The 27814-nt window shown below is 61.8% G+C and overlaps 1 protein-coding gene across 1 annotated transcript; it reads right to left on the bottom strand.

The window, feature by feature from the left end:
* Window positions 1–21: 21 nt before the first annotated feature.
* On the bottom strand, window positions 22–27455 carry PRKD2 (protein kinase D2). The gene is made up of 19 exons (XM_062176813.1): window positions 27424–27455; window positions 26746–27100; window positions 24894–25032; window positions 21488–21619; window positions 19252–19406; window positions 18929–19139; window positions 17339–17416; window positions 17098–17263; window positions 14425–14542; window positions 13976–14053; window positions 13134–13392; window positions 12073–12125; window positions 11915–11987; window positions 10539–10645; window positions 10162–10323; window positions 6650–6748; window positions 2763–3030; window positions 616–701; window positions 22–359 (listed from the first exon to the last, which is right to left on the bottom strand). The coding sequence occupies exons 2-19, from the start codon at window positions 26977–26979 to the stop codon at window positions 162–164; spliced, it is 2616 nt and encodes an 871-aa protein (XP_062032797.1). The 5' UTR covers window positions 26980–27100; window positions 27424–27455; the 3' UTR covers window positions 22–161.
* Between the last annotated feature and the right edge of the window lie 359 nt (window positions 27456–27814).

Genomic DNA, 27814 nt, shown 5'->3' with positions numbered 1-27814 from the left:
CAGACCCAGGCCAGGGGCCAGAGAGGAGTCCGTTTTAATTATCGAGGGGCCAGGAGGGGCCTCTGGGGACAGCTCGCCCCACCCCCGCGCCCTGCACGTGTCCCGTCCAGTTTAGGCAGGCGGCCGCTTCCCCGCGAGCAGTTCCCGGTGGGGACACGGCCTCAGAGGACGCTGACGCGCTCGGCCAGGCCTTGCATCTCGTGGTCCTGCGGCACACAGGCGCTGCCCAGCTCCCCGGGGCCCGGCAGGGGCTGCTCCGCCACGAACTGCTCCCAGCGCGCGTCGTCGCTCTCGTGCGTGATGTACCGCTCGCCCATCTTCCCTTCCAGCTCGCGGAGGTCCAGCCACGTCTGGTACTCCTGGGCCCCGGGGACAGAGGACCCGGGTTAGCTTGGGGGCTGCACCGACTGCAGCGGATCCCTTGCGGGGGGAGGGCCTACGAAGGTCAGCCACACCCCCTGCGAGCTGCCCAGCCAATAAGGGTTTAGTCCCACCCCTCCCCACAACCCAGCCAATGAGAAGCTCAGCTATGTTCCGGATCGCCAGTAAGAGAGCCAGTTAGCCCCACCCCTTCCTGCCGCGCAGCCAATGGGCCAGCCGCGCTGCCTGCATCACCTGTAACCAGGAGTGGCTGAGAGATTTGTCCACGCTGTAGCGCTTGCGCATCTTCACCTGCAGCAGGTTGTTGATGAGGTCGATGGCTACACAGCGGGAGAGAGGCAGGGTCCAGCGCGGTCAGGGGCTCACATTCTCCCAGCAGGGCGCCCAGCCTACCTGGCTGCGGCCAAGCCGTCCCTCTAGCTCGGAAACCTCACCAGGGCCCAGTCACCCATGGCGTCACTAAGCGCTAATTTGCTTCCATCCGTGCACCTGCACACTGTTCCTGCTCTTTACAAATGCTACACGCTTTCCCATTTGTCATTTCACAATTTCTGCCCTACACAGGTGTGTATAGGAACACCCAGGTTCTCCTTAACTTGTTATTTTCGTCTTATTTGGGGGGGGGGGGGGGAGAATCTTCTATTGGTTCACTCCCCAAATGCTCACGATAGCCAGGGCTGGGCCAGGCCAAGGCCAGGAGTCCAGAACTTTCTCCAGCCTTCCCACGTGAGTGGCGGGGGCCCAGGCACCTGAGCTATCATCTGTTCCCTCCCAGGCTGCGTGACCAGGAAGCTGGGTCCGGCGTCGGGTAACGGTGACTCGGCTCAGCGCTCTGAGATGGGTGTGGGCATCGCAAGCAGTGGCTTATCCTGGTGGTTAAGGTGCTCACATACCTACCCTACTGGACTTACTGGTAGCAGAAGACGGCCCAAGTGCTTGGGCTCCTGCACTAATGTGGGAGACTTGGAAGAAGCTCCTGGCTTCAGCCTGGCACAGCGCTAGTTATTGTGGCCATCTAAGGAGTGCACTAGCAGATGGAAGACCTCTCTCTCTCTCTTTCTCCCCCTGTCTCTCTGTAACTCCAAAATTCAAAATAAATAAATCAGTCTAAGAAAAAAAGAGACCTGGGTTGAGTTCCCAGTCCTCAACTTTGGCTCAGCCCTGCAGGGACTTGGGAAGGAGCCAGTGGCTGGGAGCAAGTGCTCTGTCTCGCAAATAAATAAATGATTTTTCAAAGATTTATTTCTTTATTTGAAAGGCAGAGTTACAGAGAGGCAGAGAGAGAGAGAGGAGGGGGGGTAGAGGGAGAGAGAGAAAGAGAGAGAGAGGGAGGTCTTCCATCTGCTGGTTCACTCCCAGTTGGCTGCAACAGCTGGAGCTATGCCAATCCAAAGCCAGCAGCCAGGAGCTTCTTCCAGGTCTCCTACCTGAGTGCAGGGGCCCAAGCACTTGGGCCATCTTCTGCTGCTTTCCCAGGCCATAGCAGAGAGCTGGATCAGAAGTGGAGCAGCCAGGACTCGAACCGGCGCCTACATAGGGTGCTGGCACTGCAAGCAGTGGCTTTACCTGCTGCACCACAGCACGGGCCCCACTAAATGACTTTTTACAATGCGAAATGCACTTTTTAAGGTGAAGTCTTGTACTTCAGGTGGGGACTTGATGTCCCCCGCGTCAGTAGAGACCCAGTGATTTCTCGCGGCATCCACAAAAGCGAAATGGAAAACGGACCAGCGGCTCAGGTGGCCGCTGCCACCGCCCCCAGGAGGCCCGGCGGCCATGTCCCCTGCCCTGTGACCAGGGGGACTCCCAAGCCTCAGGCACGGAAGTGGAATATGGCCCAAGTGCTTGGGCCCCTGCACCCATGTAGGAGACCCAGATGGAGGGTCTGGCTCCTGGCTTTAGCCTGGCCCAGGCCTGCCTGGCTGTTTTGGGCATTTGGGGACTGAACCAGCCCATGCACTATGTCTCTGTCCCTGCCTCTGCCTCTCTGTAACTCTGCCTTTCAAATAAAGAAATAAAAGTCTGTACATATTCAGCATGTGTATCCTGAATAGTTTCAATCTGAAGTTGGTAGAACCAGCAAATGCAGACGTCATGGCTAGAGAGGCTGCCGGGACTGGCCCGGTGCACACAGCGGCTGGGCGCTGGTCCACACCCAAGGCTCCTCCTGCATGTCCACCCACACTCCAACTCACTCAAGGCACTGAGTAACCCGCGTCACCCCGGCCCACGCCTCTCGGGCTCGGCCCTAGACCCACTGGGTCTCCCTCCAATGTTCAGCATAGAGTCCCCGCCCACCACGAACAGGACCGCCCCTTCGGCGGCCCCGCCCACAGCACGTGCCAAGCCGAGCCCGCCCCTCCAGCCCCGCCCGCGCTCACCTCCGGCCGAGATGCAGCTCCAGGGGCTGGCCGGGTACATGAAGGCTGCGTTCTGGATCTGGTCGTTGATGTCCTCGTCCTCGTTGAAGGGGAACGTGCCGCTGAGGCTCACGTACATGATCACGCCCACCGACCACATGTCCAGCGAGCGGTTGTAGCCCTGGTTGAGCAGCACCTCGGGCGCCAGGTAGGCCGGCGTGCCCACCACGGAGCGCCGGAAGGACTTCTCGCCGATGATGCGCGCGAAGCCGAAGTCGCACAGCTTCACCTGCGGGCCGACAGGTGGACGGTGCTGGGTGAGCGACCCCGGGCGACTTCCCCTCCCCCCTCTATGTCAGAGGAGGGGAGCAGGTGAGTCAGGGCCCCTGTGGCGCACTGGACACGCCCCAGGCCAGGAGGGCCACCTGCAGCCGCCCGTCTGCCAGCCCCAACAGCTCTCTCATTTCCCGCGGTGGAGATATTGGTCCCTCCCCTCCGGAGCGGCGGCTGCATGGATGATGGATGCAAAGAATAGAAGCATGCAACAGGTAAACCGCAGCGTCTGGCACAGACGGCCTCGGTGGTCTCCGCTTTGTCCTCTGTGTCTGTCTCCTCTTAACTGCCCCAGGATGAAATGGAACCAGGCGTGCAAAGCCCCAAGCACGGTATCCAGAGACAGCAGCAGGTGCGTGTCTGCCGCTCCACCAGGGGCAGCAGCCTAAGGTCACAGGCAGGCCCTGGAGGTCAAGGCCTTGCTCCCCTGCCCACTGCCTGACCCCCAGTTGTGTGCCCTCTCCCTACACAAACCCTTCCTCCGTTCACTGTTGCTCCCAGGAGGCAGCATCCATATCAGAGCCAAAGCTGCCGCCACCTTCAAAGCCAGCCACGTCCCATCCCCAGAGCTGACAGTGTGATGGCCATGCCAGCCTTTCCCAAGATCCTTTCTGTGCTGTTCTTAAAGGTTTATTGGCCGGCGCCGTGGCTCAACAGGCTAATCTTCCGCCTTGCGGCGCCGGCACACCGGGTTCTAGTCCCGGTCGGGGCACCGATCCTGTCCCGGTTGCCCCTCTTCCAGGCCAGCTCTCTGCTGTGGCCAGGGAGTGCAGTGGAGGATGGCCCAAGTGTTTGGGCTCTGCACCCCATGGGAGACCAGGATAAGCACCTGGCTCCTGCCATCGGAACAGCGCGGTGCGCCGGCCGCAGCGCGCTACTGCGGCGGCCATTGGAGGGTGAACCAACGGCAAAAGGAAGACCTTTCTCTCTGTCTCTCTCTCACTGTCCACTCTGCCTGTCAAAAATAAAAAAAAAAAAAAAAAAAAAAAAAAAAAGGTTTATTGGCCGGCGCCGTGGCTCAACAGGCTAATCTTCCGCCTTGCGGCGCCGGCACACCGGGTTCTAGTCCCAGTCGGGGAGCCGGATTCTGTCCCGGTTGCCCTTCTTCCAGCCACAGCTCTCTGCTGTGGCCAGGGAGTGCAGTGGAGGATGGCCCAAGTGCTTGGGCCCTGCACCCAATGGGAGACCAGGAGAAGCACCTGGCTCCTGGCTTTGGATCAGCGCGGTGCGCCGGCTGCAGCACGCTGGCCGTGGTGGCCATTGGAGGGTGAACCAACAGCAAAAGGAAGACCTTTCTCTCTGTCTCTCTCTCTCACTGTCCACTCAGCCTGTCAAAAAAAAAAAAAAAAAAAAGGTTTATTTATTGGGGCTGCTGCCTGCAGTACCGGCATCCCATATGAGCGCCGGTTTGATTCCCCGTTGCCCCTCTTCTGATCCAGCTCTCTGCTGTGGCCTGGGAAAGCAGTAGAAGATGCCCAGGCCCTTGGGCCCCTGCACCCGCATGGGAGACCCAGAGGAAGCTCCTGGCTTTGGATCGGCTCAGCTCCAGCCGTTGCAGTCATTTGGGGAGTGAACCAGCGGATGGAAGACCTCTCTCTCTGTCTCTGCCTCTCTGTATCTTTGCCTTTCAAATAAATAAATAAATCTTTATATAAAAAAAAAGTTTATTGGGGCCGGTGCTGTGGCATAGTGGGCTAAGCCTCCACCTGTGGTGCCAGAATCCCATATGGGCACCAGTTCAAGTCTCAGCTGTTCCTCTTCCAATCCAGCTCTCTGCTAATGGCCTGGGAAAGCAGAAAGGAAGATGGCCCAGGTGCTTGGGCCCCTGCACTGGTGTGAGAGACCTGGAAGCAGCTCTTGGCTTCAGATCGGCCCAGCTCTGGCCGTTGTGGCCACCTGGGGAGTGAACCAGCGGATGGAAGACCTTTCTCTCTGTCTCTCCCTTTCTCTGTCTGTAACTCTACCTCTCAAATAAATAAATAAAATCTTAAAAGAAAAAGCAACTTAAAGCACAGAAGATTTGATCTGGTTGATTTGAAAGGCGCAGTTACAGAAAGGGGAAGAGAGATATCCTGTATCCCTTGTTTAGTTCCCAAATGGCCACAAAGGCCAGGGCTGGGCCAGACAGAAGACAGGAGCCTGGAACTCCATCTGGGACCCATCACAAGAGGCCATTAGCAGGGAACTGGATTGGAAGTGGAGCAGCCGGGACTTGAACTGGTGCCCATATGGGATGCCAGCACTGCAGGCGGCAGCTTAACCCACTACACCACAGCGCCAGCCCCCTTGAAGTCTTTAATATGAAAACAGAGTAGAGAGTAGAATAGCCCATTAACACCTTTTATGTGGAGGTGGGGGCACTTGGCCCAGCGGTGAAGCCCTGGGAGGAGCTGTCGGCAGCCCACATCCCAGTCCCCACTCCAGCTTCCTGCTAATGCGCTCCTTGGGGAGGCAGTGGCCATGGCCCAAGCAGCCGAGTCCTGGCCACCCACACGGGAGACCTGGATTGGGTTTTCCGCTCCCGGCTTCAGCCTGGCCCAGCCCTGGGCACGGTGGCCGTTTGGGGGAGTGAACCAGCAGGTGAGAGTTCTCTCTCTCTCCCCCTCCTCTGTTTGTCCAATGAAGAGAATAGCAGTAACACATCTCATGGGCATTGCATGCTGAATGAATAAGCTGTTTCCTTAAAATCAGCTTCACCGGTGTCTCCTGACTTACGTTGAGGCAGCAGCTGGAGAAGGCGCGCTCCTGACGCCGCTACCACCGCTCTAGCTCAGGAAGCCTCGACCCTGGCCCCGGGGCCTTTTAGGGCCAGGAGCTCCAGGTTGGAGGAGGGTGGAGGTTCCCAAACCCCCGGACACCCGTCGCGACCCTCGCCCCTCAGCGCCGTGACGACCAAGAATATCTCCAGCATCGCCAAGGGCCCACTGTCCCCCAGAGCCGAGAAGCTCCGCTGGAGGTGCCGCTCCACTGGCACAGACATGGTTTGCAGAACACAGAAGAGAAAGCCATAGCTTCTTGGGGGGTGCAGGGACCACAGGAGAACTGGAAAAGGCCCTGGCACACAGCAGGCACTCAGCAAGTCGCAGCTCTTTGTCCACTGCCCAGCCTGATTGCCCCTCACCTCCCCGCCACAGGCTTGTCCCCGACTAGTGGTTCTTCTCTGCTTTCCCTTAATGATAGCCTGTCCCGAGTTAAACGTGTCACCTGGTTTGCGACCACACTAAGAGACTACATTTCCCAGCCTCCCCAGCAGCCAGCCAGCACCATGTGATCAGGCTCGACCAATGGGGTTTGAGAGGAAGTGACGCCTGAACTTTCCCAGAACCCCCCAGGCCAGGAAAGGGGCGTGCCCATTTCCTCCATCTGGGTTCTTTCCACCTGGTCCCGGGAAAGCAGGCGCAGGCGCAGGCGCGGGAGCCATCACGGACCACGAAGGCCACACCAAGAGACGCAGGCAGCGGGCGTTCAGGGGCTTTCAGCCCCGACTGCTCACGCCGGGCTCTCGTGAGAAGTCAGCCGTTCGTCCTGGCCCGTGTCCCCGGATGCCCCGAGGCCAGGCGGCAGACATAACCGACCTGCGGAAACGGGTCCGCCGATGCCAGCAACACGTTCTCTGGCTTCAAGTCGCAGTGGACGATGTTCTTGAAGTGAAGATGTCGCAGAGCCACCAGGATCTGAGGGGAGGGGAGGGGCTGGTGAGAGGGAGAAAGGCAGCCGCCCTCCAAGCCGGCCCGAGCCTTTCCCTGGATCCGGAAAGATGCCCGGGGGCCCGCGCTGCACCCAGGACCCAGTGAACTCCAGAGCCCCGGAAGCGCAGACGCCGGGGGAGAAGGGCCGGATGCGGGATTCTGGAGAGCTGGGCTGGAGCCGAGGGGCTGGGGGCCCTGTAACTGGGCGGGCGCTCGGATTCTAAAACAGCAGTGTTACCGCATAACCAGGTATCTGCGAGAACCTGGTTTTCCCGGATCCTAAGGAGCCCAAGCACAACCCCAACCATAGCAGAACCTGCAGCTGTCATCGCCGCCGCCCACGTTAACCGAGTTTTCTTGGGTTGCAGACTGGGAGACAGAGAAAGAGAGAGAGGTGTACGAGGGTGCTCCAGAAAGCTAATGGAGGGGCAGCCTGAAGCCCGTAGCACCGCACGGGTTCGAGTCCCGGCTGCTCAGCTTCTGCTCCCTGCTGGTGCACCTGGGAAAGCAGCGGAAGATGGCCCAAGTGCTCGGCCCCTGCACCCACGTGGGAGACCTGGAGGAAGCTCCTGGCTCCTGGCTTTGGCCTGGGCCAGCCCCAGCTGTTGGGGCCCTTGGGGGAGTGAACCAGTGGACAGAAGGTCTTTTTCTGTTTGTCATTCCACCTTTCAAATCAATCTTCGGAAACAAGTTTACAGGTGATGGTTTCACCCCGCGATTAAGATGCCAGTTCCGAGGCCCACGTCACACATCTGAACGCCCGGGTTGGAGGCCCAGCTCCCGCCGCTGCAGACCCCGGGGAAGCAGCTGCAAGTACCCAGGCTCCTGTCACCCACAGGGGAGACGTGGATGGAGTTCCGGGCTCCTGCCTGGTCCTGGCTGTCGCAGGCATTTGGGGAGCCAACCAGCAGGTGGAAAGGCTACTGTCCGTCTCTCCCTGTCTCCCAGGCAATGCGGAAGCTTCCATAGCCCCAGGCTCAGACCCTGGCCAGACCCAGCCCCTGTGTGGAGCCGCGTGTGCGGGATGAGACACCACAGCCGCTTCCAGCCTCAGTTATCCTCATCTGTAAGATGGGACTTGTCCCGGTACCTACCTCGGGCCGTGGAGGCAGGGTACAGACGGATCCACGAAGAGAAGGCTGAGCACGGGACTTGGAGGTGAAACAGACAAGAGCCAGAAAGCAGAGGTCTAGAGAGAGAGAGAGAGGGAGGGAGGGAGGAGAGAGCAGCGGAGAGAAGCAAGGGAGAGACGCGGGCTGGAAGAGCGAACTGCTCAGTGTGGGCGTGCTCAGCCCGCCGGGCCTGACCCGGTGAGCTTCCATCCCCACCCACAAGGCAGCCCATGCTCGCGAGGGTGGGGGGCCGGGCCCAGGCAGAGAAATGTAGTGCAGGGGACTGCAGCTCACGGAGACCACGGCCAGACAGGCGGGTCTCCCCAGGAAGGACATGGAACCCAGGGGCCACCACAGGGAACGTTCACCATCTCGGCGCAAAACCACAAACGAAATGTAGGGGCAAGACAGACCAGGATGGGCAGAGGTCAAAGGTCACGCACACAGAGAGAACTCTACAATTCACTAAGAAAAATAACCCAGTGAGCCGGCACTGTGGCCTGTGAAGCCGGCGTCCCATATAGCACAGGTTCGAGTCCAGGCTGCTCCACTTCTGACCCAGCTCCCTGCTAATGCGCCTCAGAAAGCAGAGGATGATGGCCCAAGTGCTTGGGCCCCTGCACCCATGTGGGAGACCCAGAAGAAGCTCCTGGCTCCTGGCTTCAGCCTGGCGCAGCTCTGGCCGTTGGCGGCCAATTGGAAAGTGAACCAGCGGATGGAAGACCTCTCTCTCTCTCTCTCTCTCTGCCTCTCCTCTCTGTGTAACTCTGACTTTCAAGTAAATAAATAAATCTTTTTAAAAAATAATAATAAAATCACAAATGGTACCTAAAACGTAGGCCGATGGGTAGGACAGTTTTTGACCTGCCCGGTAGGGTTAGAGGGTGTGCCCATCTTCTACTGTGTCCCTGGCAGTCCTGTATCCTGCGCTGGTAGAGGGAGAAGCGGGCAGGAGCCAGGATGGGGGGCAGTGCTGAGAACCGCCCAGACCCAGACACAAGCTCTCCTGTCTGAAATGTGTCCCAGTGATGCTGTGCTGCCAGAGCCCCCGGAGCTGTGCGGAGGGTGGGTCCTGGGCAAAAGCGACAGTGACCCGGGAAGGCAGGAAGGGCCGGCTGGCCCGTGCCTCGGGACAGCCAGCCCCCTCCCAGCTGCCTCCCTGCTGGACGCACCAAACTGTTCCCTAAGTAATGCAATGTAACACCGGCAAGCAGGTGCACAGCGCATTCCATTAGGTGTTAGACCTCATCCAGAGATGACTGACAGCACGGGCTGGGCGCGGGCAGTTCAGAGCCCACCCGGATGCCCGCTTCCCGTGCTGGAAGCTTGGGTTTCAGTCCTGGTTCTCTCCTGACCCCAGCTCCCTGCCAGCGTGCCCCCTGGGAGGCAGCAGTGAGGGCTCTAGGGCTGGGTTCCTGTCACCCCCATGCAAGACTGGGATGGAGTGTCAGGCTCCTGGCTTAGCCGGGCCCCGCCCCAGTTAAGGAAGAAAGGTACACAGGAGGATGTTCGTGGGCGCTGCACAAACCCTGACTTCCCAGGCGCGGGCTCCAAGCCTCCCCGGTTCACACCACCCTGGGACGGACCTTCCCACCAGCACTGAGAGACAACCCCACGGGACGCACACCAGGACGCGCACAGGAAATCTGCGTACCACATGAGCTGGTTTGATGCCCAGCTCCCAGGATCAACCCCACTGGCTGCATGACCCCGAGCTGCAGCGCCTTCCACTGTCACGGGGGAGCGAGTGAGTCCAGGGGGCCCGGCTGCAGGCTCCGGGAATGGCCTCCCGGGTCTCGCCCCCCCCCCCAGCCAGCCCTGCCTCTCACGGCGACCCCCGTGACCCCCAGGGTCCTGGTCCCTGCCGTGTGCCCGGTGCTGCCAGCACGCAGTGTTTGTGGAACGACTGAGTGAATGAATTAACGAGAAGGAAAAGGCCCGGGCAGCCGAGTCATCGTCCGCTCTCCTAGGATAACAATACTGTACAGTATTACCACTCGATTCTTTTCCTATCATTGTCCTATTTTCAGTCCTATTATTACTCTATTAAAGTTACTGCCACCATTTTCCCCTATTATTGAAATTATTACTATTCCACTGCTGCTTTTATTGGCAGTTAGGATGCCTGAGGGCGGGGCTTTCCCGGGAAGGCGGAGCTGCCAGGGGTGTGGCTTCTGATGGGGGCGGAGCTGCTAGGAGGGCAGGGCTTCCTGGGAAGGCAGAGCCATAGGGGTGTGGCTTCTGATGGGGGCGGGGCTGCCCGGAGGGCGGGGCGGCCGGGCGCACCTGGGTGATGAGGAACTTGGTGAGGCGCTCGGGCAGCCGGCCCTTCTCGCTGGACAGGATCATCTCCAGCATGTCGCCGTGCAGCTTCTCCATCACCACGAACACCTTCTCTGGCGTCTCAAACATGCACTCCAAGTTCACGATCCCGGGGTGCCGCAGGCTCTGAGGGGTGGAGAGAGGGGTCAGGGGGTGGATCAGCGTGGGCACAGGCCTCGCCGTGGACAAGGGACCCCACCCCTTAAGCCAGGCTCGCGGGGCCCCCTCCCACCGCCTTCCTAGAGGGCCTCACGCCCAGCCCCCACAGCCCCTGGGTCTCCGCCTGCAGGTTCCCTCCTCCCAGAAGCCCCCCGGACTGCCCCGGCCGGGCCCGGCATCACCTGCAGGATGGCCACTTCGTTCCGCAGCTGACTCTCCTGCTTGGTGGGGAAGCGCAGCTTGTCAATGACCTTGACGGCCACGTCCCGGCTGGTCTTCCGGTGCTTCCCTGGGAGTCGGACGGGTGGGAGATGAGGCAGTGAGCGCCCCCGACCCTGGCAGGGGCAGCTGCCCCCAGGAGACACGGGAAAGGGCCGGGCGTAGGCAGGGCGCCGAGGCCGGAGCCAGCAGGGTAACCAGGAATGCAGCCCTGGACCAAAGTGCAGAACGCGCTCTCCCTAGCCAGTCGGAACCTACACAAGGCTCTGTGGCCAATCAGAGGGCAGGATTTACCCTCATTCTCCAATCAGAATCTAGACATAGCTCTGTGGCCAGAGTACAGAATTTACTCCCATTGTCCAATCAGAATCTAGGATCTAGCACCAAGGCCTGCCCCCTCACGATCCAATCAGAATCTAGATGCAGCGTTGTGGCCAATCAGAGGGCAGGATTTACCCTCACTCTCCAATCAGAATCTAGACATAGCTCTGTGGCCAGAGTACAGAATTTACTCCCATTGTCCAATCAGAATCTAGGATCTAGCACCAAGGCCTGCCCCCTCACGATCCAATCAGAATCTAGATGCAGCGTTGTGGCCAGAGGGCAGGATTTACCCTCACTCTCCAACCAGAATCTAGACATAGCTCTGTGGCCTGAGTACAGAACTTACTCCCATTGTCCAATCAGAATCTAGGGTCTAACGCTAAGGCCTGTTCCCCCTCTCCCACTATCCAATCAGAATCTAGATGCAGCGCTGTGGCCAATCAGACTGCAGCACTTACCCGCACTCTCCAATCAGAATCTAGGGTCTAGCGCTAAGGCCTGTTCCCCCTCCCCCACTATCCAATCAGAATCTAGATGCAGCGTTGTGGCCAATCAGAGGGCAGGATTTACCCTCACTCTCCAACCAGAATCTAGACATAGCTCTGTGGCCTGAGTACAGAACTTACTCCCATTGTCCAATCAGAATCTAGGGTCTAGCGCTAAGGCCTGTCCCCCTCACTATCCAATCAGAATCTAGATGCAGCGCTGTGGCCAATCAGACTGCAGCACTTACCCGCACTCTCCAATCAGAATATAGGGTCTAGCGCTAAGGCCTGTCCCCCTCACTATCCAATCAGAATCTAGCTATAGCTCTGTGGCCAATCAGAGGACAGCATTTATTCCCATTGTCCAATCAGAACCTAGGATCTAGATGCAGAATTTCCCCTCCTATCAAGGACAGGAGGAGAATCCACTGGTTTTCCCCAGGAGAAAAGGAGAGGCCACAGGCTCAACCCCAGGCTCTGCTTCCAAGTCAGCAGGCGGTGAGGCCGAGGGCGGGGCCAGGCGTCCTTACCCCCGTAGACCACTCCGAACTGCCCGGAGCCCAGCACCTCGTCGGGGAAGATCTGGTAGACCGCGGCGATGTCCTGCAAGGTGGGCACATGGAGGTCAGGGGCGCGCCCGGAGCGGGGCGGGGCGCGCGGGGGAGGCGGCGCGCGGCTGGGGCCTCACCACGTTCTCCTGGATCTGGCTGTTGGACACCGAGATGCTCAGAGACGCTTGTCCTAGGAGCGAGGAGAGACGGGGCTGAGGGGCGCTGGCCTGGGGGCCAGACCGCCATGGGGGGCTGGGGGCTGCCCCGTGCGCCCCCAGGAGACGGGGCTGCTGGGGGGCACCGGTGAGACCCGCTGCACCCATTTTAGAGAGAAGGAGACTGAGGCTGCCCCACACTGACCCCAGTGACCCAGACACGTCCAAAGTCCGTGTGTCTGAGTGTCTCTCTCGCTCCACCTCCTCACCAGCCCAGTCCGGATCCTGTTCGCTCTCCTCCCCCCAGGTCTCTAACCCCCCAGCCCCACCCCCAGCCCCTTCCCTGGTCTCCTCGCCCAGCCCTACCCCTCCTATTCACCCTAATCCCCGCTGGGGCGAGGGAGCGGACCGGGTCCCTCCCCTGCCCACAAGCCCCCCGGCTCCCGGGTCTAGCCCCTCATTTGCCTGCGACCTGCACCCCTCCCGGGCCGCGCTGCGTTCCTGACACACAGGCCTCCCTGCCGGGCCCCTGTGCACGGGAAGCTCCCGCCTACCTCCTGGCCTTGGCATATGCTGCTCCCTGTGCCAGGAGCCCCCCTTCCCTCATTCCACAGTTGCTAAACCCGCCTCATCCCCAGGCCCGGCTGCAGCGTCACTCCCACGGCCACACAGGATGTCTGCGTCACACTGGCCACCTGCATAGGATGGCGCCCGATGTCCTGCCACCCAGAGTGTGAGCTCCGGGAACGGGCACCAAGTGACTCCCTATTGCCTCCCCTGCTCCACCGTCCTCAGCCTCCAGGTCGCAGACATAGCCTCCTCCAGGAAGCCCTCCTGGACACCCAGCCTGGGTTCCTGCATGGCCCCAGCACTATGTCGCACAGGCTGGGCACAGAGTGGGCACTCAGGAAATGCCACCTGCGATAAGGCCCGGAGAGGGGGCAGGGACACGCCCGAGGCCACACATCCCGTCAAGGTCGTCTCAGACACTTGAGCCGAGCCTCCGTGCCCAGGCCTTCCCCTGGGCGGGAGTGCGGACTCACTGTGGGGCGCGTGGCCGGGGGTGCTGGCCGCGTCCTGGAGGATGACGGGCATTAGGGCCTGCCGGATGGCCGTCTCCCAGCCCCGTGCCGTCTCAGCCCCCTGCCCGTGCGGTGCCCCAGGGGCCCCGCCCGGCGTCTCGCCCACGAAGTAGGTGGCGTTGGCCGTGATGATCTCGAAGCAGTGTGGGTTGGTCCCCGGTGGCACGAGGCTGAAGTTCTGGGCGGGCTCCACCGTGAGGATTTCGGACAGTGGGATTTCCTGGCCGGACACAGAACAGGTGTGGGTGAGGGCACTGGGCAGAGCCTGGCTCTCCCCGCCCCCAACACGCACAAGGACACACAGGAGCCGGGGTCGGCGGGGACAGGTGCGGTCCAGAAAGGCCTCGTGGCAGAAGCACTATTGCTGCAGAGACCAGAAAAGTGAGAGGGACCCAGCTGGAGGGGAGGAGAGGGGCAGCACCAGTGCCTCATGGGAGCAGGTCTCGCACCCAGCAGGTGCTCGCTCGCTAAGAGGCCACGCAAGCTCGTGGGCCCCACGGCGTGGCCCAGGGAGCCACTGCCGGGGCCTGAGCGGGGGGCTTCCCTGGCTGCTTGTGGAGGGGTGGGACGGGATGGAGCCAGGAGGCCAGGAAGGAGGCTGGGGGCGCTCAGGCGGGAGAGGCGGTGCAGGGGCCGAGGTGGGAAGGCGCGGGAGGAGAAAGGAGTCCCGCAGCGAGGCCCGAGCTGCCAGCGTGGCTCAGCTCTGAAGTCCCGCGCAGGGGCAGGGGCAGGGAGAGACAGAGAAGGCGGGGAGGGGCGGGGGCGTGGCCCGCGGGATCTGGCCCGAGCCGCAGGCAGCCCACCTTGTAGTATCTGTTGGTCGTGTCATTCTGGAAGAGTGTGATGCACTTGCAGTCCAGCCGCCAGTAGTGCCGCTTCCTCTGAAGGCAGAGGCCGGAGAGGGTGAGCTGACCCTCCGCCTGCGCACACACAGTCTCCAGCCAGGCCAGGCCAGGCTGCGGCGCTGGGCGCAGGAAGGGGGCGGCAAGCGCACCTGCGCTCCCCAGCCAAGCTCCTCCCCCAACCCTAGCCCCGCCCCTCCCGATCATGCCCCGCCCCTCCTGATCATGCCCCGCCCCTTCCATCCCTGTAAACCCCCCATTCTAACCCGACCTCCACCTCCACGTGACCCCTCTCACACGGATGCCGCCCCTCCCAGTCCTCACTGCAACGCCCCTCCGTGGTGGACTCTGGGGCAGCTGCCCAGACCCGGCCCTCCCTGCCCCACCCCCGCGCGGCCCCGCCCACTCACCAGCGTGTCTTTGCTGCTGTAATGAACCACCCAGCCCTCGCGCAGCGTGGTGCTGGACTTGCGTGTCGTGTGGCGCACCGACTGCACCACCCTCATCAGGGGGATGTAGCCCAGGGAGCTGCAGGGCAGGAGAGAGGAGAGGTCACGGGCAGACGGGCCCACCCCACCTGGGCCCCCGGGGCGGGGTCGGCGGCAGGGACATCCCTGGCCGGCCCAACTCTTACAGCCTACCGCTGTGCTACTGGCCTGGGACAGACCTGGGAGAAAGGGTGACCTCTCCGAGCTCAGTGCGACCTACACACCCTCACACATCTTCCCCTCTACTTCCTGTCCCAGCCCGGACAGAACAAGCTGGGGCCTGCCTCAGGGCCTTTGCACTTGCTGGTCTTCACTCTTATTGTTTTCCTTCAGTCATCACTGATACCTGTCGTCACAGCTGCGTTTGACGAGTGACTACCTCTCCAACAGGGCCGTTAGCTATTTTGTGCATAACTGTCGGAATTAAATTTTGATCGCGGGCCCGGGGACGTGGCCATGCCCCTCTGTATGTGCTGGCCGGTGACGGCTCATATCCTTTGTTTTATTAGTCACTGGCTAATGGCCGGCGCTGTGGCTTAATAGGCTAATCCTCCGCCTTGCGGCACCGGCACACCGGGTTCTAGTCCCGGTTGGGGCACCGGACTCTATCCCGGTTGCCCCTCTTCCAGGCCAGCTCACTGCTATGGCCCAGGAGTACAGTGGAGGATGGCCCAAGTGCTTGGGCCCTGCACCCGCAAGGGAGACCAGGAGAAGCACCTGGCTCCTGCCTTCAGATCAGCTCAATGCGCTGGCCGTGGCGGCCATTGAAGGGTGAACCAACGGCAAAAAGGAAGACCTTCCTCTCTCTCTCTCTCTCTCTCTCACTATCCACTCTGCCTGTCAAAAAAAAAAAATTAAAAATAAAAAAAATTAGTCACTGGCTAAAGCCGCTGAGCTCTGATTCCGGCTCCCAGCGGATCCTCCTGTGCCCTCCGAGTGCTGAGGGCTCAAGACTGCCCCCTGCAGGAGGCTTCGTTTCCACTGAGGGCTTCTCACTGTGGCAAGCTTTCCCCGCATCACGGAATGGGGTTCTGCCAGCCCCCCGTCCATCGGGCGCTCGGAGCCAGCCTGCCGTGGGCACCGGGGCCACAGGCAGGCATCCCCGGCCCCAAGCACTTGAGCTCATTGCAGTTAACAAGCAGGAGCCCTGCGGGTTTGGCACAGTGGAGAAGACCCCACTTGGGACACCCACCTGCCACACCAGAGTGCCTGGGACCGAGTGCCACTCCCTGCGGACACACACCGGGAGCAGCGGATGGTGGCTCGGGCCGTGGGGCCCCTGCCCCCGACGTGGGGCACCCACATGGAGCCCCAGGCTCCCAGCTCTGGCCTGGCCCAGCCTCAGCCCTTGCGAGCATTTGGGGAGTGAACCAGCTCTCTAACTGCCTCTTAATTCTCTTAATTTTTTTTTTTCAAATGTGAGATTAAGTAACAGTTGCTACTGTTTTTATAGGAGTTAGGGGGACCCAGGCACACAGCATTTTAATTCATTTCTTTGTGTTGATTTGGAAAGGAGAGAGAGAGAGAGAGAGATCTTTCTGCTACTAGTTCATTGCCCAAATACCTACAACAGCTGGAGCTGAGCCAGGCCAGAGCCAGGAGCCAGGAGCTCCATCTGAGAATGCTGTGTGGGTGGCGGGACCCCAACTACTGGAGCCCTCACCTGCTGCCTCCAGGGTGTGCATTAGAGGGAGCTGGGATGGGGGGCGGGACTCGAACCCTGGCCATCTCATTGATTTTAGAGCTTCCATGGTAGAAGGAAGTCTGGGCCTGGCAGGTCCTTGGGAACATTTTCTCCTCCCATTTCACAGATGGAAACACTGAGTCATTCCTTCCGTGTGATAAGCGAGAACGCTTATTTAACACATACTGTGTACCAGGCACCATTCCTATGCCCCTAATTCGTATTCGGTCATTCCCTCTTCACAGGGCCAGGATCCTCTGTGTGCCACAGGCTCTGTGTCCGTGGGTAAACCCGCCACCGACCGCAGAGACTTGGAAAAGAAAAGTCCTACCCGTAACTGACCCTGCAGGGGGGGTTTTGTTTTTTCCCCGTTTGCCATCCCCCCAACAAGGCAGTCAACAGGCGCTGTGTGCGGAATGACCAGTGAGCTGCTGAGGCCACAGAGCCCATGGGGAGCTGTGCGGTGCAGCTTCTGGGCAGAGGGACCATCCATGGGGGTCCTGGCGCCAGAGCTGGGTAACCACCCCAGGTCTCGGGCCACACAGCCGCCTGTGGGCACCGGCACTGTGTACCACGGGTTGTTTCCTGTGGCCGGGCTGGGGGGAGGGCAGGGCTCTGAACCACCGCGATGTCCCCCAAGTCCTTGGACCCCTGTCCCCGACATGGGAGACCTGGAGGGAGCTCCTGGCTCCTGGCTCCAGGCTCGTCTAGCCCTGGCTGTTGTGGCCTCTGGGGAGTGAACCAGCAGATCGAAAATCTTTGTCTCTCTCTCTCTCTGCCTTTCAAATAAATGTTTCTTTAAAAAAAAAAAAAAGCTATAGTGGCTTCAACGTTGGGCTGAGGGACCAGGAAAGTTTTAAATTCCAGGGGAAGTCGGCCCGCCCGCTGGTGGCCCCCGGTCCCGTGGGTACCTCTGCGCCTTGCCTCCCTCGCCCTCGTCCTCCTCGCCGGCCTGCAGCGCGCTCTCCGAGTGAGAGCCGGGGACAACGCCCGAGTCCACGCTGGCGTCGTAGGGCTCCTCCGCGAGCACGCTCTTGTCCGCCTCGCCGAAGTCGGTGGCCTCCTCCATGGGCACATCTGGGCGGCAGGGGCGTCAGAGGAGCCTCGGCCCCGCCCCCGGCTGCCCCCGGCCCCGCCCCGGGCGCCCCTTACCTCCGTTGAGCAGCGCCTCGCCCAGGCACTCGTTGGGGACGCGGCTGGCACAGCGCTTGTGGCAGTTAAACTTGCAGTCTGGGGGGGGCGGGCAGAGGGGGCTCCCGTCAGGCCGGGCCCTGGGCCGCGGACCAGCGCCTGGCTCCAGGCTGCTCTTCCCGTGCGCGGCAGAGGGCCAGGCTGCCCTGTCCGTGGTCGTGGGCCCGCACGGAGCTGCCCCAGAGCCGCACAGCCCCGCGCCTCAGATCCGCACGGTGCTGTCTCCCCTAAGCTGGACTCTCGGGCCTGTCCGTCTGTGACACCGGGGCTGGCCATGCTCCGCCGCCGGCTGCCTCCCGCCCTGGCCAAATACTGACCCCCCCCCCCCCCCCGGCAGTGCTCAACACCCTGATGCTCCCATGGTCAAGGACACTACATCAGATTCTGGAGTTTGCTGTAACCTTTTTTTTTTTTTTTTTTTTTTAAGATGGATTTAGGGGCCTGCGCTGTGGCATAGCTGGTAAAGCCACCCTCTGCAGTGCCGGCATCCCATGTGGACACTGGTTCGAGTCCCAGCTGCTCCACTTCTGATCCAGCTCTTTGCTATGGCCTGGGAAGGCAGTAGAGGATGGCCCAAGTCCTTGGGCCCCTGCACCTGTGTGGGAGACCTGGAGGAAGCTCCTGGCTCCTGATTGGCACAGCTCTGGCTGTTGGGGCCAATGGGGGAGTGAACCAGCGGATGGAAGATCTCTCTCTCTCTCTGCCTCTTTGTAACTCTGGCTTCCAAATAAAATAAATGTATCTTTTTTTAAAAAAATATTTATTTGAAAAGGAGAGAGAGAGAGATCTTCCATTTACTCCTCTAATGGCCACAGCGGCCAGGCCAAACCCAGGAGCCCGGAACTGCGTCCAGGTCTCCCACGTGAGTGGCAGGGACCCACGCAATGGATTCATCATGCAGAGCCTTCCAGGAGGCACACACGTCAGCAGGAAGCGGGGTGGGAAGTGGAGGAGCCGGGACTCGAACCAGGCGCTCTGCTATGGGAGTAGGTGTCCCGAGGGGTGACTGAAGCCACTGCACCGAGCGCCTGCCCCTTAGACTTTTCTATGTCCAGAGTCCAAAATCTGGCGACTCTGCACTTCTCCAGTTTGAGACTTCTGATCATCCCAAGGTTCTAGAATATTCTGCACACATCAGATTCCAGAACTTGGCACTTTCATGGCTGGCTGGCTCCAGCCCTCTGAGGTTCTACACCGCCCGATCCAATGACTTCTAGAATTGCATGGCTGTAATTTTTTTTTTATAGATTCAGACGCCCAGTATTCTAGAATCAGATGGTTCAAATTCCTGGAAGTCCTCATTTCCGGGACTACAGGATTTCAGACTCCAATCCGCTGCTTCCCGCACCCACCGTTCCCAAACCCTGTGACCCTAAAATGCTGTCAACAGGCTAAGACTGTCACGTGGCCGCTTATTGTGGTGGGCGGAACTCTGATTCCAGAATTCTTACATCTCCGTTCCCAGTGTTCCCTGCTTCGGGATCGCCACGCCCAGACTCAGGACTCAGGCCCCGCCCCCTCCCACCTCCCGGGGTGGGGGGCGGCGCTAACCTTTGCACTGCAGGCCTTGGCGGAAGAGGCCCTTGAGGAGTTTCTTGCAAGCCTGGCAGACCGTGGGCCGCGTGTAGCTGTGGACAAGGAAGGTGTGCGGCACCTTGACCTTGGACAGCAGCATCTTGTCCAGCTCAATGGGGCGGCCGGTGTAGAATGAGGCAGAGGAGGACGGGGGGCGGCGTGGCAGGAGGTCCGTGGTGCTCCGGCTCTGTGGGACACACCAGGGCGTGTGGGACACACCAGGGCACGGCCTCCGTGCCTGCACCTGCCACTCCCCTCCGCTCACAGCCCCCAACCTGCCCCGCGGCCCGGCTCCTCACCAGCTCCTCAGCCGTGCAGGGCAGGGACTCGGAGCTGCCCAGTCGCACCGAATGGCCACTGGCTAGAGACGTGGACGACAGGCGCCGCTTGCGTGCCCCGCTGCAATTGTTGGGGATGCTGAAGGCACAGCGCTTGTGGTAGTTCAGCCCGCAGCCTGCAGAGGGCGCCAGACAGTCAGACATAGCCCGGTTCGCCCCTCCCAGGCCCGGGACTCCAGAGCGGCTCTGCCCCTCTGCTGGGGTCCAATCCCTGGCAATCAGCAAGCCCCGCCCTCAGGTCCCCCCTCCAACCTGCCCCCAACCCCTCCCCTCTCCAGCAACGTGCACCTCCGAAGCTCAGCCGCAGCCTGGCTCTGTGGTCCGCCGCCTCCTGTCCCCACGCCCCCCAATCCTGCCCGCCTCTCGGGAGACCGGGTTCCCCCCCACCCTGCCTGCTGCCCGCTGTGGCTACTACTCTGCCCTGGACTGGGCCCTCCCTGGTCTCCCCTCCCTCCCTCCCTCCCCAGCCGCGGCCCTCTCTGTAGCTCTGGAACCCAGGGGCTCCCTAGGGCCCCTCTCAATAGTGTGATTAAAATCAACGGAAAATTACAAAAACCCAGCTTGGGCAGAGCTGCTAACGGGCCGGGGCCCTGGGGAAGGAAAGGCTGGGCCGTTCATTCAGGCACAGAACGGTGGGGCAGGTGAGGCGCCAGCGGGGCCAGGGCGGTGGGGAGGGGGCTGCCCCACGGGGCCAGAGGAGGGCGTCCCCCTCCTCCCGTTCAGGCTGTGTGTGCATCCGAGGATCTTTCTTCCGTGGGGACCCCTTCTTCCCTCCCAAGCACTGTGCCTTGTGGGCACTCCACTCCCGAGCCCTGGAGCTCAGCGGGCGGTGGCTCGCTGGATGTCCTGTCCCCTCCCGCCACGCCCTCTGCGCTGACTCCGCATGACCGCAGGTGCGTGCTCTGCAGGCTTCGGAAGCTTCTCTTTGGGAATAAAGGCTGCCTCCCTGCAGAGCACCTGGCGCAGGCTTCTGGCTCCATGCCGTCTCCACGCAGGCGCCATCAGGATCCACGCTGCAGGGCGGCGGAGGCCAGCTCGGGGAATGCCGTGGGTGCTACCGGGCGGCGACGGGGTCTCCGTGTGGCCCTTTAACTGCTCATATGCTTGCTGGAATCTCTCAGCCGCAACTTTGGTCCCGACTGCGAGCATCAAGAGAGTTAAGCCCCCCCTCTGAAGGCTGTGGTGGCATGGAGCGGTCCCCCTTTGCCGCCGCGTGAACTTGGACCATCCTCTGCGATCCTGGCTCAGTGAAGCCCACGGCGAGAGCTTGGTGACCCCGGGACGGTCACATCAGCCGAGGCACGGAGAGTCGGGCGTGCGTGTGGACGGCGGCCAGGGTGACAGCAGCGCCAGACGTGCTGAGCTGGCTTCTCGGGGGCCGACGGTATCCCTGGGGTCTTTCAGCAACGGCGCAATGACATCCGTGAGGTTGATGGGACTTAAGGTAGCAGAGGATCTGGATCCCATCGCGAGCAGGCGGCCTCTGTGCTGGGACCCTCACAGCGGGCGGAGCGTGGGAGCGGCCACCTCTCACCTTGCGCTGCGCAAGGAAGGGCGGTGCTCCGAGACTCAGGACGGCGGCACGGGGTGGAGACAGCGGCACCGCGGGGCTCGGCTTCCTGCACAGGTGGGGCCCTGCCCGCCACTTCTTGCTAGGTAGCCCCAAGGACGGGGCCTGCCCTAGTGCCTGGGCTGAACCGGAGACACGTGTGGGATGGTGCACTCTAGGCGCGGCAGACGCTGACGGTCGGCGTGGTTACTCCAAGCCTAACCTGGGCGCTGGGTGAAGGTGTTTGGTGACTGTGTTGGACGTCCACAGCCCTTGAGGCTTAGGGAGGGAGGGAGACGCCCCCGATGGCCCAGTGTAAAGGACTTGGCAGGACTTCCCAGCTGAAGAACTCCGGAGTGGACATGGCTTTGGTTCACGCTGGGCGGCCAGGCTTGGGGCTGACCCCCACAATCCAGTAAGCTGATTCCTCTTCTATTGCTTCTGCTTTGCTGTCTGATCCCTGACAAAGGTGCCACCTCCCCCCCCCCTGCCCAGCCCCTTCTCTCCTCCCTCAAGCTCCGCCTGGGGACGGAGCCAACATCTCCCAGGCACGCCCCCAGATCAGAGCCCCGCCCCTTCCCTAGGGGGCAGCGCCCAAGCCCCACCTCTAGACCCCAACCCCGCCCCTCCCCAGCTCCGCCCCCTCACCATCGCACTTGAGGCCCTGGCGCACCAGGCCGAAGAGCATCTCCCCACAGTGGTCGCAGAAGGCGGGCGCGCGGTACGAGTGCACGGTCAGGGCGTGGGGGCGGATCTGGAAGTCCTCGAAGGTGGCCGAGGCTGCAGGCGGCAGGGAAGGGTGGGCGGTAAGCTGGGGTCCGACCCCTCCTCCCTCGTCCGCTCTCCGCCACCCTCCGTTCCGCCCGGGCTCAGGCCCCAGCGCCGCAGCTGCACTCCATTTTTCCCAGTGCTGCAGACTGGCCACACAGCAGTGCGAAAGGGCTGAAGACCATGGAACTGCGGGACTTGAAAGTGGCCGGGGCTGGGGGGTGGGGAGGAGTGGGCTGAGTGTGTCAGGTGCAGGTGCGTGGCTAGAGACGGCCTCATGCCACATCTGAGCGCGGGTGGGGCCCCCCGCCCCTCTGTTCCCATCCATCCAACTTCCCCCTAAAGCGCCTGGGAAGGCAACCGATGTTGGCCCCAGTCCTTGGCCCCTGCCACCCATGTGAGGGACCAGGACGGAGCTCCTGGCTTCGGCTGCTGTGGCCATTTGAAAACGGTGAGCCCCCTAGGCGCTGGGGCATCCTAGGCTAAGCCTCGGCCTGCGGCGCTGGCATCCCACATAGGCCCCAGTTCGAGTCCTGGCTGCTCCACTTCCGATCCAGCTCTCTGCTATGGCCTGGGAAAGCAGCAGAAGATGGCCCAAGTCCTTGGGCCCCTGCACCTACATGGGAGACCAGAAGAAGCTCCTGGCTCCTGGCTTTGGGTCAGCCCAGCTCTGGCTGTTGCGGCCATTTGGGGAGTGAACCAGCAGATGGAAGACTGCTGTAACTCTAACTCTCAAGTAAATAAATAAATAAAAATAAACAACCTTGAAGGAAAAAAAGTGAGCCAGCAGATGGAAGCTCTCTCTCTCTCTTTCAAATAAATTAATTTTAAAAAATGTTTAGGCGCAGGTGTTCAGCCCAGCAGGTTGGATGTCCAGGGCTCACAGCTGCGGCTCCGGGCTCCAGCTTCCTGCGAATGGGCACCCTGGGAGGCAGCAGGTGACGACAGCCCCAGTCCTGGCCCCTGCCACCCATGTGGAAGCCGCAGGCAGAGCCCTGGGCTCCTGGCCTCTGCCTGGCATTGCTCCAGCTGCTGTAGGCATATGAGGAGTGAACCACAGGGCAGAAGATCTCTCCCTATCTCTCCCTCTCTCTCTCTCTCTCTCCCCGTCACTCTACCATTCAACTATACATAATACATGGAATGCCAACGGCTTCAGCCCTCTCCTGAGCCCAACGAGGTACGCGAGTTACCATTCCCATTGGCTAGATAAGGAAATTGAACCCGCACAGACCAGCGGGGCAGCTTCCCTAGGGTCACACAGCCAGGCCAGCTGTGGAATTCGAACCTGAACCCAGGCAGCCGGCCCCAGGGCTCACACCTTTATCACTGCTCTCACTGCCTCCTGGACCAGGTGAGGAACAAAACACACAGTTGGTGAGAAGTCAGGAGGGCTTAGGAGGGCAGAGGCTGCAGGGAGGCCGCACCTGGCACAGGTGGGCGGGGGAGGCCTCTTGGGGCAGGTGACAATCAGGCAGAGGCCTGTGAGCCATGCAGGAGCCCAAACAGCACGCCCCACGCTACAACACATCTCCTTGGGGCGCCTGTGAAAGGGTTAAGTGAGGGCCAGCATCGTGGCACAGCGGGTTAAGCCTGCAGCGCCAGCATCCCACATGGGCGCCAGTTGGAGCCCCGGCTGCTCCACTTCCCATCCAGCTCCCTGCTAGTGCATCTGGGAAAGCAGTAGAAGATGGCCCAAGTGCTCGGGCCCCTGCACCCACGTGGGAGACCCGGATGGAGCTCCTGGCTTTGGTCTGGCCCAGCCCTGTGGATTTTCAGAGTGAACCAACTGATGGAAGATCCCTCACTCTCTCTCTCTCTCTGTAACTCTGCCTTTCAAATAAATAAATCTCGAAAAGAAATAGGCTGAATGAATGTTGAAAACTGAAACTTAAAACAGCGCCTGCCACATAGATTGTACACACTAAAACATCAGCTTCTATTCTGAAACCGTTTGCTTTTCAGCCCGTCTCATTCGTCTTTTCCCTCCAAATTTCAGTCCCATATTTAGTGATTTTTCCTATTCCTATGCAGCAGAAAGAGGGCTCCCTTCCGGGCCCCAGGAACACTGGACACACATGGGACAGAGCCACTAACAGGATGCACCCCACTCTCTGGGGGCTGACACCGCTTTGCCGACCGGCAAGAAACACTGCACACAATGCTAGATGCGCCGAAGACAGTGAACCCTTGTGCTACCAGGATATTACGGAGAGCTGACAGCCCCTGGTGCGTGGTCAGGAAAGAACAAGAAGGAGCTAGCTATGAGAAGATCTGGATTGGGAACAGCAAGTGCAAAGGCCCTGGGGTGGGAGGGGCAGACAAGCATGCTGGACCAGAAGGCAGTGCGAAGAGATGCATTCGGGGAACTGGCAGAGGCCCCCCCGCAGACGGCTCCCAGGCCATGTCGGGGGGTTTGCTTTTTATTCCAGGGGGACTGGGGAGCACGGCAGGACCCTGAGCAGCTGCGGGTCACGACCTGACTTACGTGCTACTGCCATTGTCTAGGCTTGGACCAGTGTGGGTGGTGAGAGCTAGACCCAGGCAGGACCCGCAGGCGAGCGGATGAGAGGAGTCAGGAGGTGCCAAGGCTGCTGGAGCCCGAGCACCCGGGGAGGGGGCTGGTGACGCCCCCCAGAGAGAGACAGAAGAGCAGGTGGAGAACCGGGCTTGCACAGGGCCACCTCCCAGTGCCGAAGGGCACTGCGGTCCAGGCCTCTCACAGCACGCGGCTCAGCATTCGAGAGCAGCCAGGAGGGTCCTGGCCGCCGGAACCCGGTCACCAAAGGTGTCCCCGGTGCTTCCAACGGCCGTGCAGCCACGCAGACAACTTGCAGCACCCGGGCCGCCACGCGGCACAGGTGCGCTCCCCGCCCCCCTAATCAGCTGGCGCAGCTCTGGGACTCTGACCTCGCTGTGTGCGCACAGGCCCGGGGCAAGGAACCCCTGTGCTGGGCACACGTCAGAGCACAGGCGCGGGCTGCACGGAGCGTGCGGATGGCCGGCTTCCGGACGGGCACATGGGAGCTCAGAGGAGCCCCCTACGCGCCTCCATCACGTCCTCCCCGGCCCCCGGGGCACCCAGGGAGGAGCTGCCTCTGTTCCAGCCTCAGTCTGAGAGATGCCTCCACGGGCCAGGTGGTTCGCATTTGCAGAGTTGGCCAAGAACCGCGACCCTGGGACCCCAACATTAAAAACAAAACAAACAAACAAGCAAGCTTCTAAGCCCAGCTGCTCCGCGCCACCTCTGCCAGCCAGGTACCCTAAGCCGGCCGCCTCGGCTCACCTGACAGCACCACCTCCACCAGGTCGCCCTCCTGGATGTCTCCGGCGGAGCGCACCAGCTGCAGGAGGTTGGCCGACGTGGGGTCATGCTTGAAGAGCAGGATCTTGTCGTAAAGGCCATAGAAGCCACACTCAGGGAACTGAGGGGCGGGAGACGGATGTGGTGACACAAAAGCCCAGAGCAGCCTGGAGTGCCCCCAGGGACCCTGCAGCCCCTCACTTCCAGCCTGCTCTCCAACCCAGTCCCAGCCGGGCGGGGGCCAGGCATCCAGGTGTGCTGGATGGGGGGGCACCTCGAATGTCCTGGAATTGGGGGGGCCGATTGAGCACCCCTCCCCTCCCCCACCCTGCCCCCAGCTTCCTTCCGGGATTTATTGTCCCTGTTACCTGGCTGCAGCCCAGCACGGGGGCGGGGCGAGCTGGGAGGGGGTGGAGGACTCCCGGCTAGAGGGGGCCTGGGCTGGAGGGAGCGGAGGGTTGGGAGACGCCCAGGGCTCAGAGACCCAGGTGTTGGGTCCCCGGCTTGTGGGGTTGGGGGGGCCGGAAATGAAACCTGGTGGAACTGAAAGTGAAACCAGCCAGGTGGGGCGCAGGGAGGAAGGAATGGAAGGGCCCCCCCGGGCCCCCCCCCTGCACCTGGAGGGGGCGGGCAGAAAAATAAAGGCAGCGTGAGGCCTGGGAGGGGACAGGGCGGGTGGCAGGCTGGGGATTAGAGCCTGGGGGGAATCAGTGTGCCCCCAGCCGGCGTCCCACGGAGCAGGCTGAGCTGTGGATGGGACTGGGGTGGGGGGGTGGGGGGGAAGGCCAAGCTGTTCTCTGCAGTTTATAAGGGCTCCCCAGAAGCCCAGGCCTGGCGGGGGTGGGGGTGGGGGTGGGGGGGGCCCTGCCAGCCTGGGAGTGGGGTGGGTGGGCCTTTCTCTAAGCTCCACCTCCCTGGTACGTAAAGAAGGGGGAGTGGGCCCAGCTCCCAATGTTTCTCTGAAGCCCAAAGGATTTATTTCCAAGAGTCGGAGAAAATTCTGGAATTCGGGTATCTTGGGATTCCAACGGGCTCGCCTTATGGAACTGTACAGTCTAGGCTCTGACGTGTTGTCCCATGTTCTAGGGTTTCGGCCACCGTATTTTCACGTTTGAATATTTAGCATTAAAGGATTTTAACACTTGGACATCCTGGGACCTCTACAGCCTAGGAATCGAATACGACAGCATCTTAATGCTTCAGGATTCCAGCAGCCTGTTTCAAAGATTGGGGCGCCTTGCCGTCAGAGAAACAGAGGTTCCCAACCACTTACGGCTGCGGCTCCAGCAATCCGCCAGCCACTCTGTTAGGGGGGAGCACACTGCCACCTGCTTCCCTCTGGCCATGACCGCCCCCAGCCCCCTACCCTGGGGGGGGGGTGTGCTCTGGTCTCCAAAGCTAAGGGCAGGGTGGGGGCACTGTGATGAGGAGAGAGGCCCCTAGGGGTGCCTGCCTGTCCGGGAGCCTCAGGCTCGGGGGAGGGGCACGGATGGGGCTCAGGGACCTCACCTGCCCCTGGCACCCAGGCGCACATGTCACCGGATCCCCTTGGCCAGCTCGGATGCAGTGTCTACTGTTTCCACCAAATGGGAGGCCCCCGTGTGCCCCCTCCTCCCTCCCCCACACCTGGCGGCCCCTCCCTTCCTCCCAGCCAAACAACAACATGCAGGGACAGGCACTTCGGGGAGGCCTCCGGGGCGCCCCACCCGTGCCCAGGCCTCCTTCAAGCGGGTGGGGAGAGGCAACTGGGGGCCCAGGCTGAGCCCCCGCCCCCCCCCACCTTGGGGAGCCCCTCCCGGCCAGCAGGACTCCGGGGCCCCACGCACGCCCTCACCTTCTGGTCCACGATGGAGCACGCCAGCTGCTTCACGTGGGCCAGCTCGGAGGCAGCGGGCAGTAGCACAAACTCGCGGGTCAGCCCGATCTGGATGTGGAAGGAGACGCCGGGGCCTGGGACCGCGGACAGCAGCGGTGGCGACGACTGCGGGTCCAAGCCGCCGGGGGGCGGAGGAGACCCCGGTCCGGGAAAGCCCGGGAGCCCGGCAGGATGGGAGGGGGCGGCGGCCATAGAGGGGGGTCCAGGACCCGGCGCCCACCGGGGATCCGGCTGGGGCAGCCCCGGAGAACCCGGGTCCTAGGTCCGGGGGATCAGAGAACCCTGGCCGGGCGGGTGCGAGGGAGGCGGTATCCTGGGAACGAGAGAAGGGATCAGAAGGGCGACCCAGCGATCCGGCGCCCCAAGAAACCCGAGAGGACCCCAGTGACTGGGCTGACGGCGAACAGGAGCGCCAGCGACCCCGAGGCCTCTTGGCGAGCGAAGGGCTTGGGAAGGGGGCTGGGGGGCGGGACTCCCACGGAGAAGGGGGCCCAAGAAACCCCCGCCTTGGAGGCGGAGGGCAGTGAGCCGGGGATCGAGTGGATCCCGGGATGGGAAGAGGGGCCCCCAGAGCCGGGGTGGGAAGCAGGGAGTCTCACGGGTCGCGAAAGTTGGAGGAAAGCTCGGGGGCGTTACCGGCGGCGGGGGAGGGTGGGGGCAGGGGAGGGTCGCACGGCGCGGGTGGCTTTTTCCCCCTGCAAAGTTTAAGTCCGCGGCGGCGGCCCAGGAGGAAGTGTCGGGAGAGACAGGGCAGGCGGCCAATCGGCGCGGGCTCCGGTGACGTCATGGGGCGGGGCCTGTGGGGGGCCGGGGCGGAAGGGGAGGGCGGAGCCAGCGCCTCGGAGTCGGGGGCGGGCGGGACGGATTCCGCCCCGCTGCGCACCGGCGTCCGGAAAGCCGGCTCCGCTCGGAGCTGCTCGGGGAGGGGCGAGCCTCCCTCGCCCGCGCCGCAGGTCGCCGCAGCCGGCTGCATCCGGCGCCCACCGCAGGGGAAGGGGTCGGAAACGGGGTGGCAAGTCCCAGGGCT

Source organism: Lepus europaeus, chromosome 19 (genome assembly GCF_033115175.1).
Source record: "Lepus europaeus isolate LE1 chromosome 19, mLepTim1.pri, whole genome shotgun sequence".
NCBI classification, from domain to species: Eukaryota; Metazoa; Chordata; class Mammalia; order Lagomorpha; family Leporidae; genus Lepus; species Lepus europaeus.
Note: the sequence above shows the minus strand (reverse complement) of the source record. Positions and strands in the feature narration are given on the sequence as shown.

Bases quoted from the DNA above. Each gene is read 5' to 3' on its own strand.
- PRKD2 (XM_062176813.1), bottom strand. From the start codon at position 26,979: ATGGCCGCCGCCCCCTCCCATCCTGCCGGGCTCCCGGGCTTTCCCGGA. The intron at 25,033-26,745 runs GTGAGGGCGTGC...CCCGCCCCTCAG, and splicing joins GCTCCATCGTGGACCAGAAG to TTCCCTGAGTGTGGCTTCTA. The intron at 19,140-19,251 runs GTGAGGAGCCGG...TGTGTCCCACAG, and splicing joins CCTGCACGGCTGAGGAGCTG to AGCCGGAGCACCACGGACCT.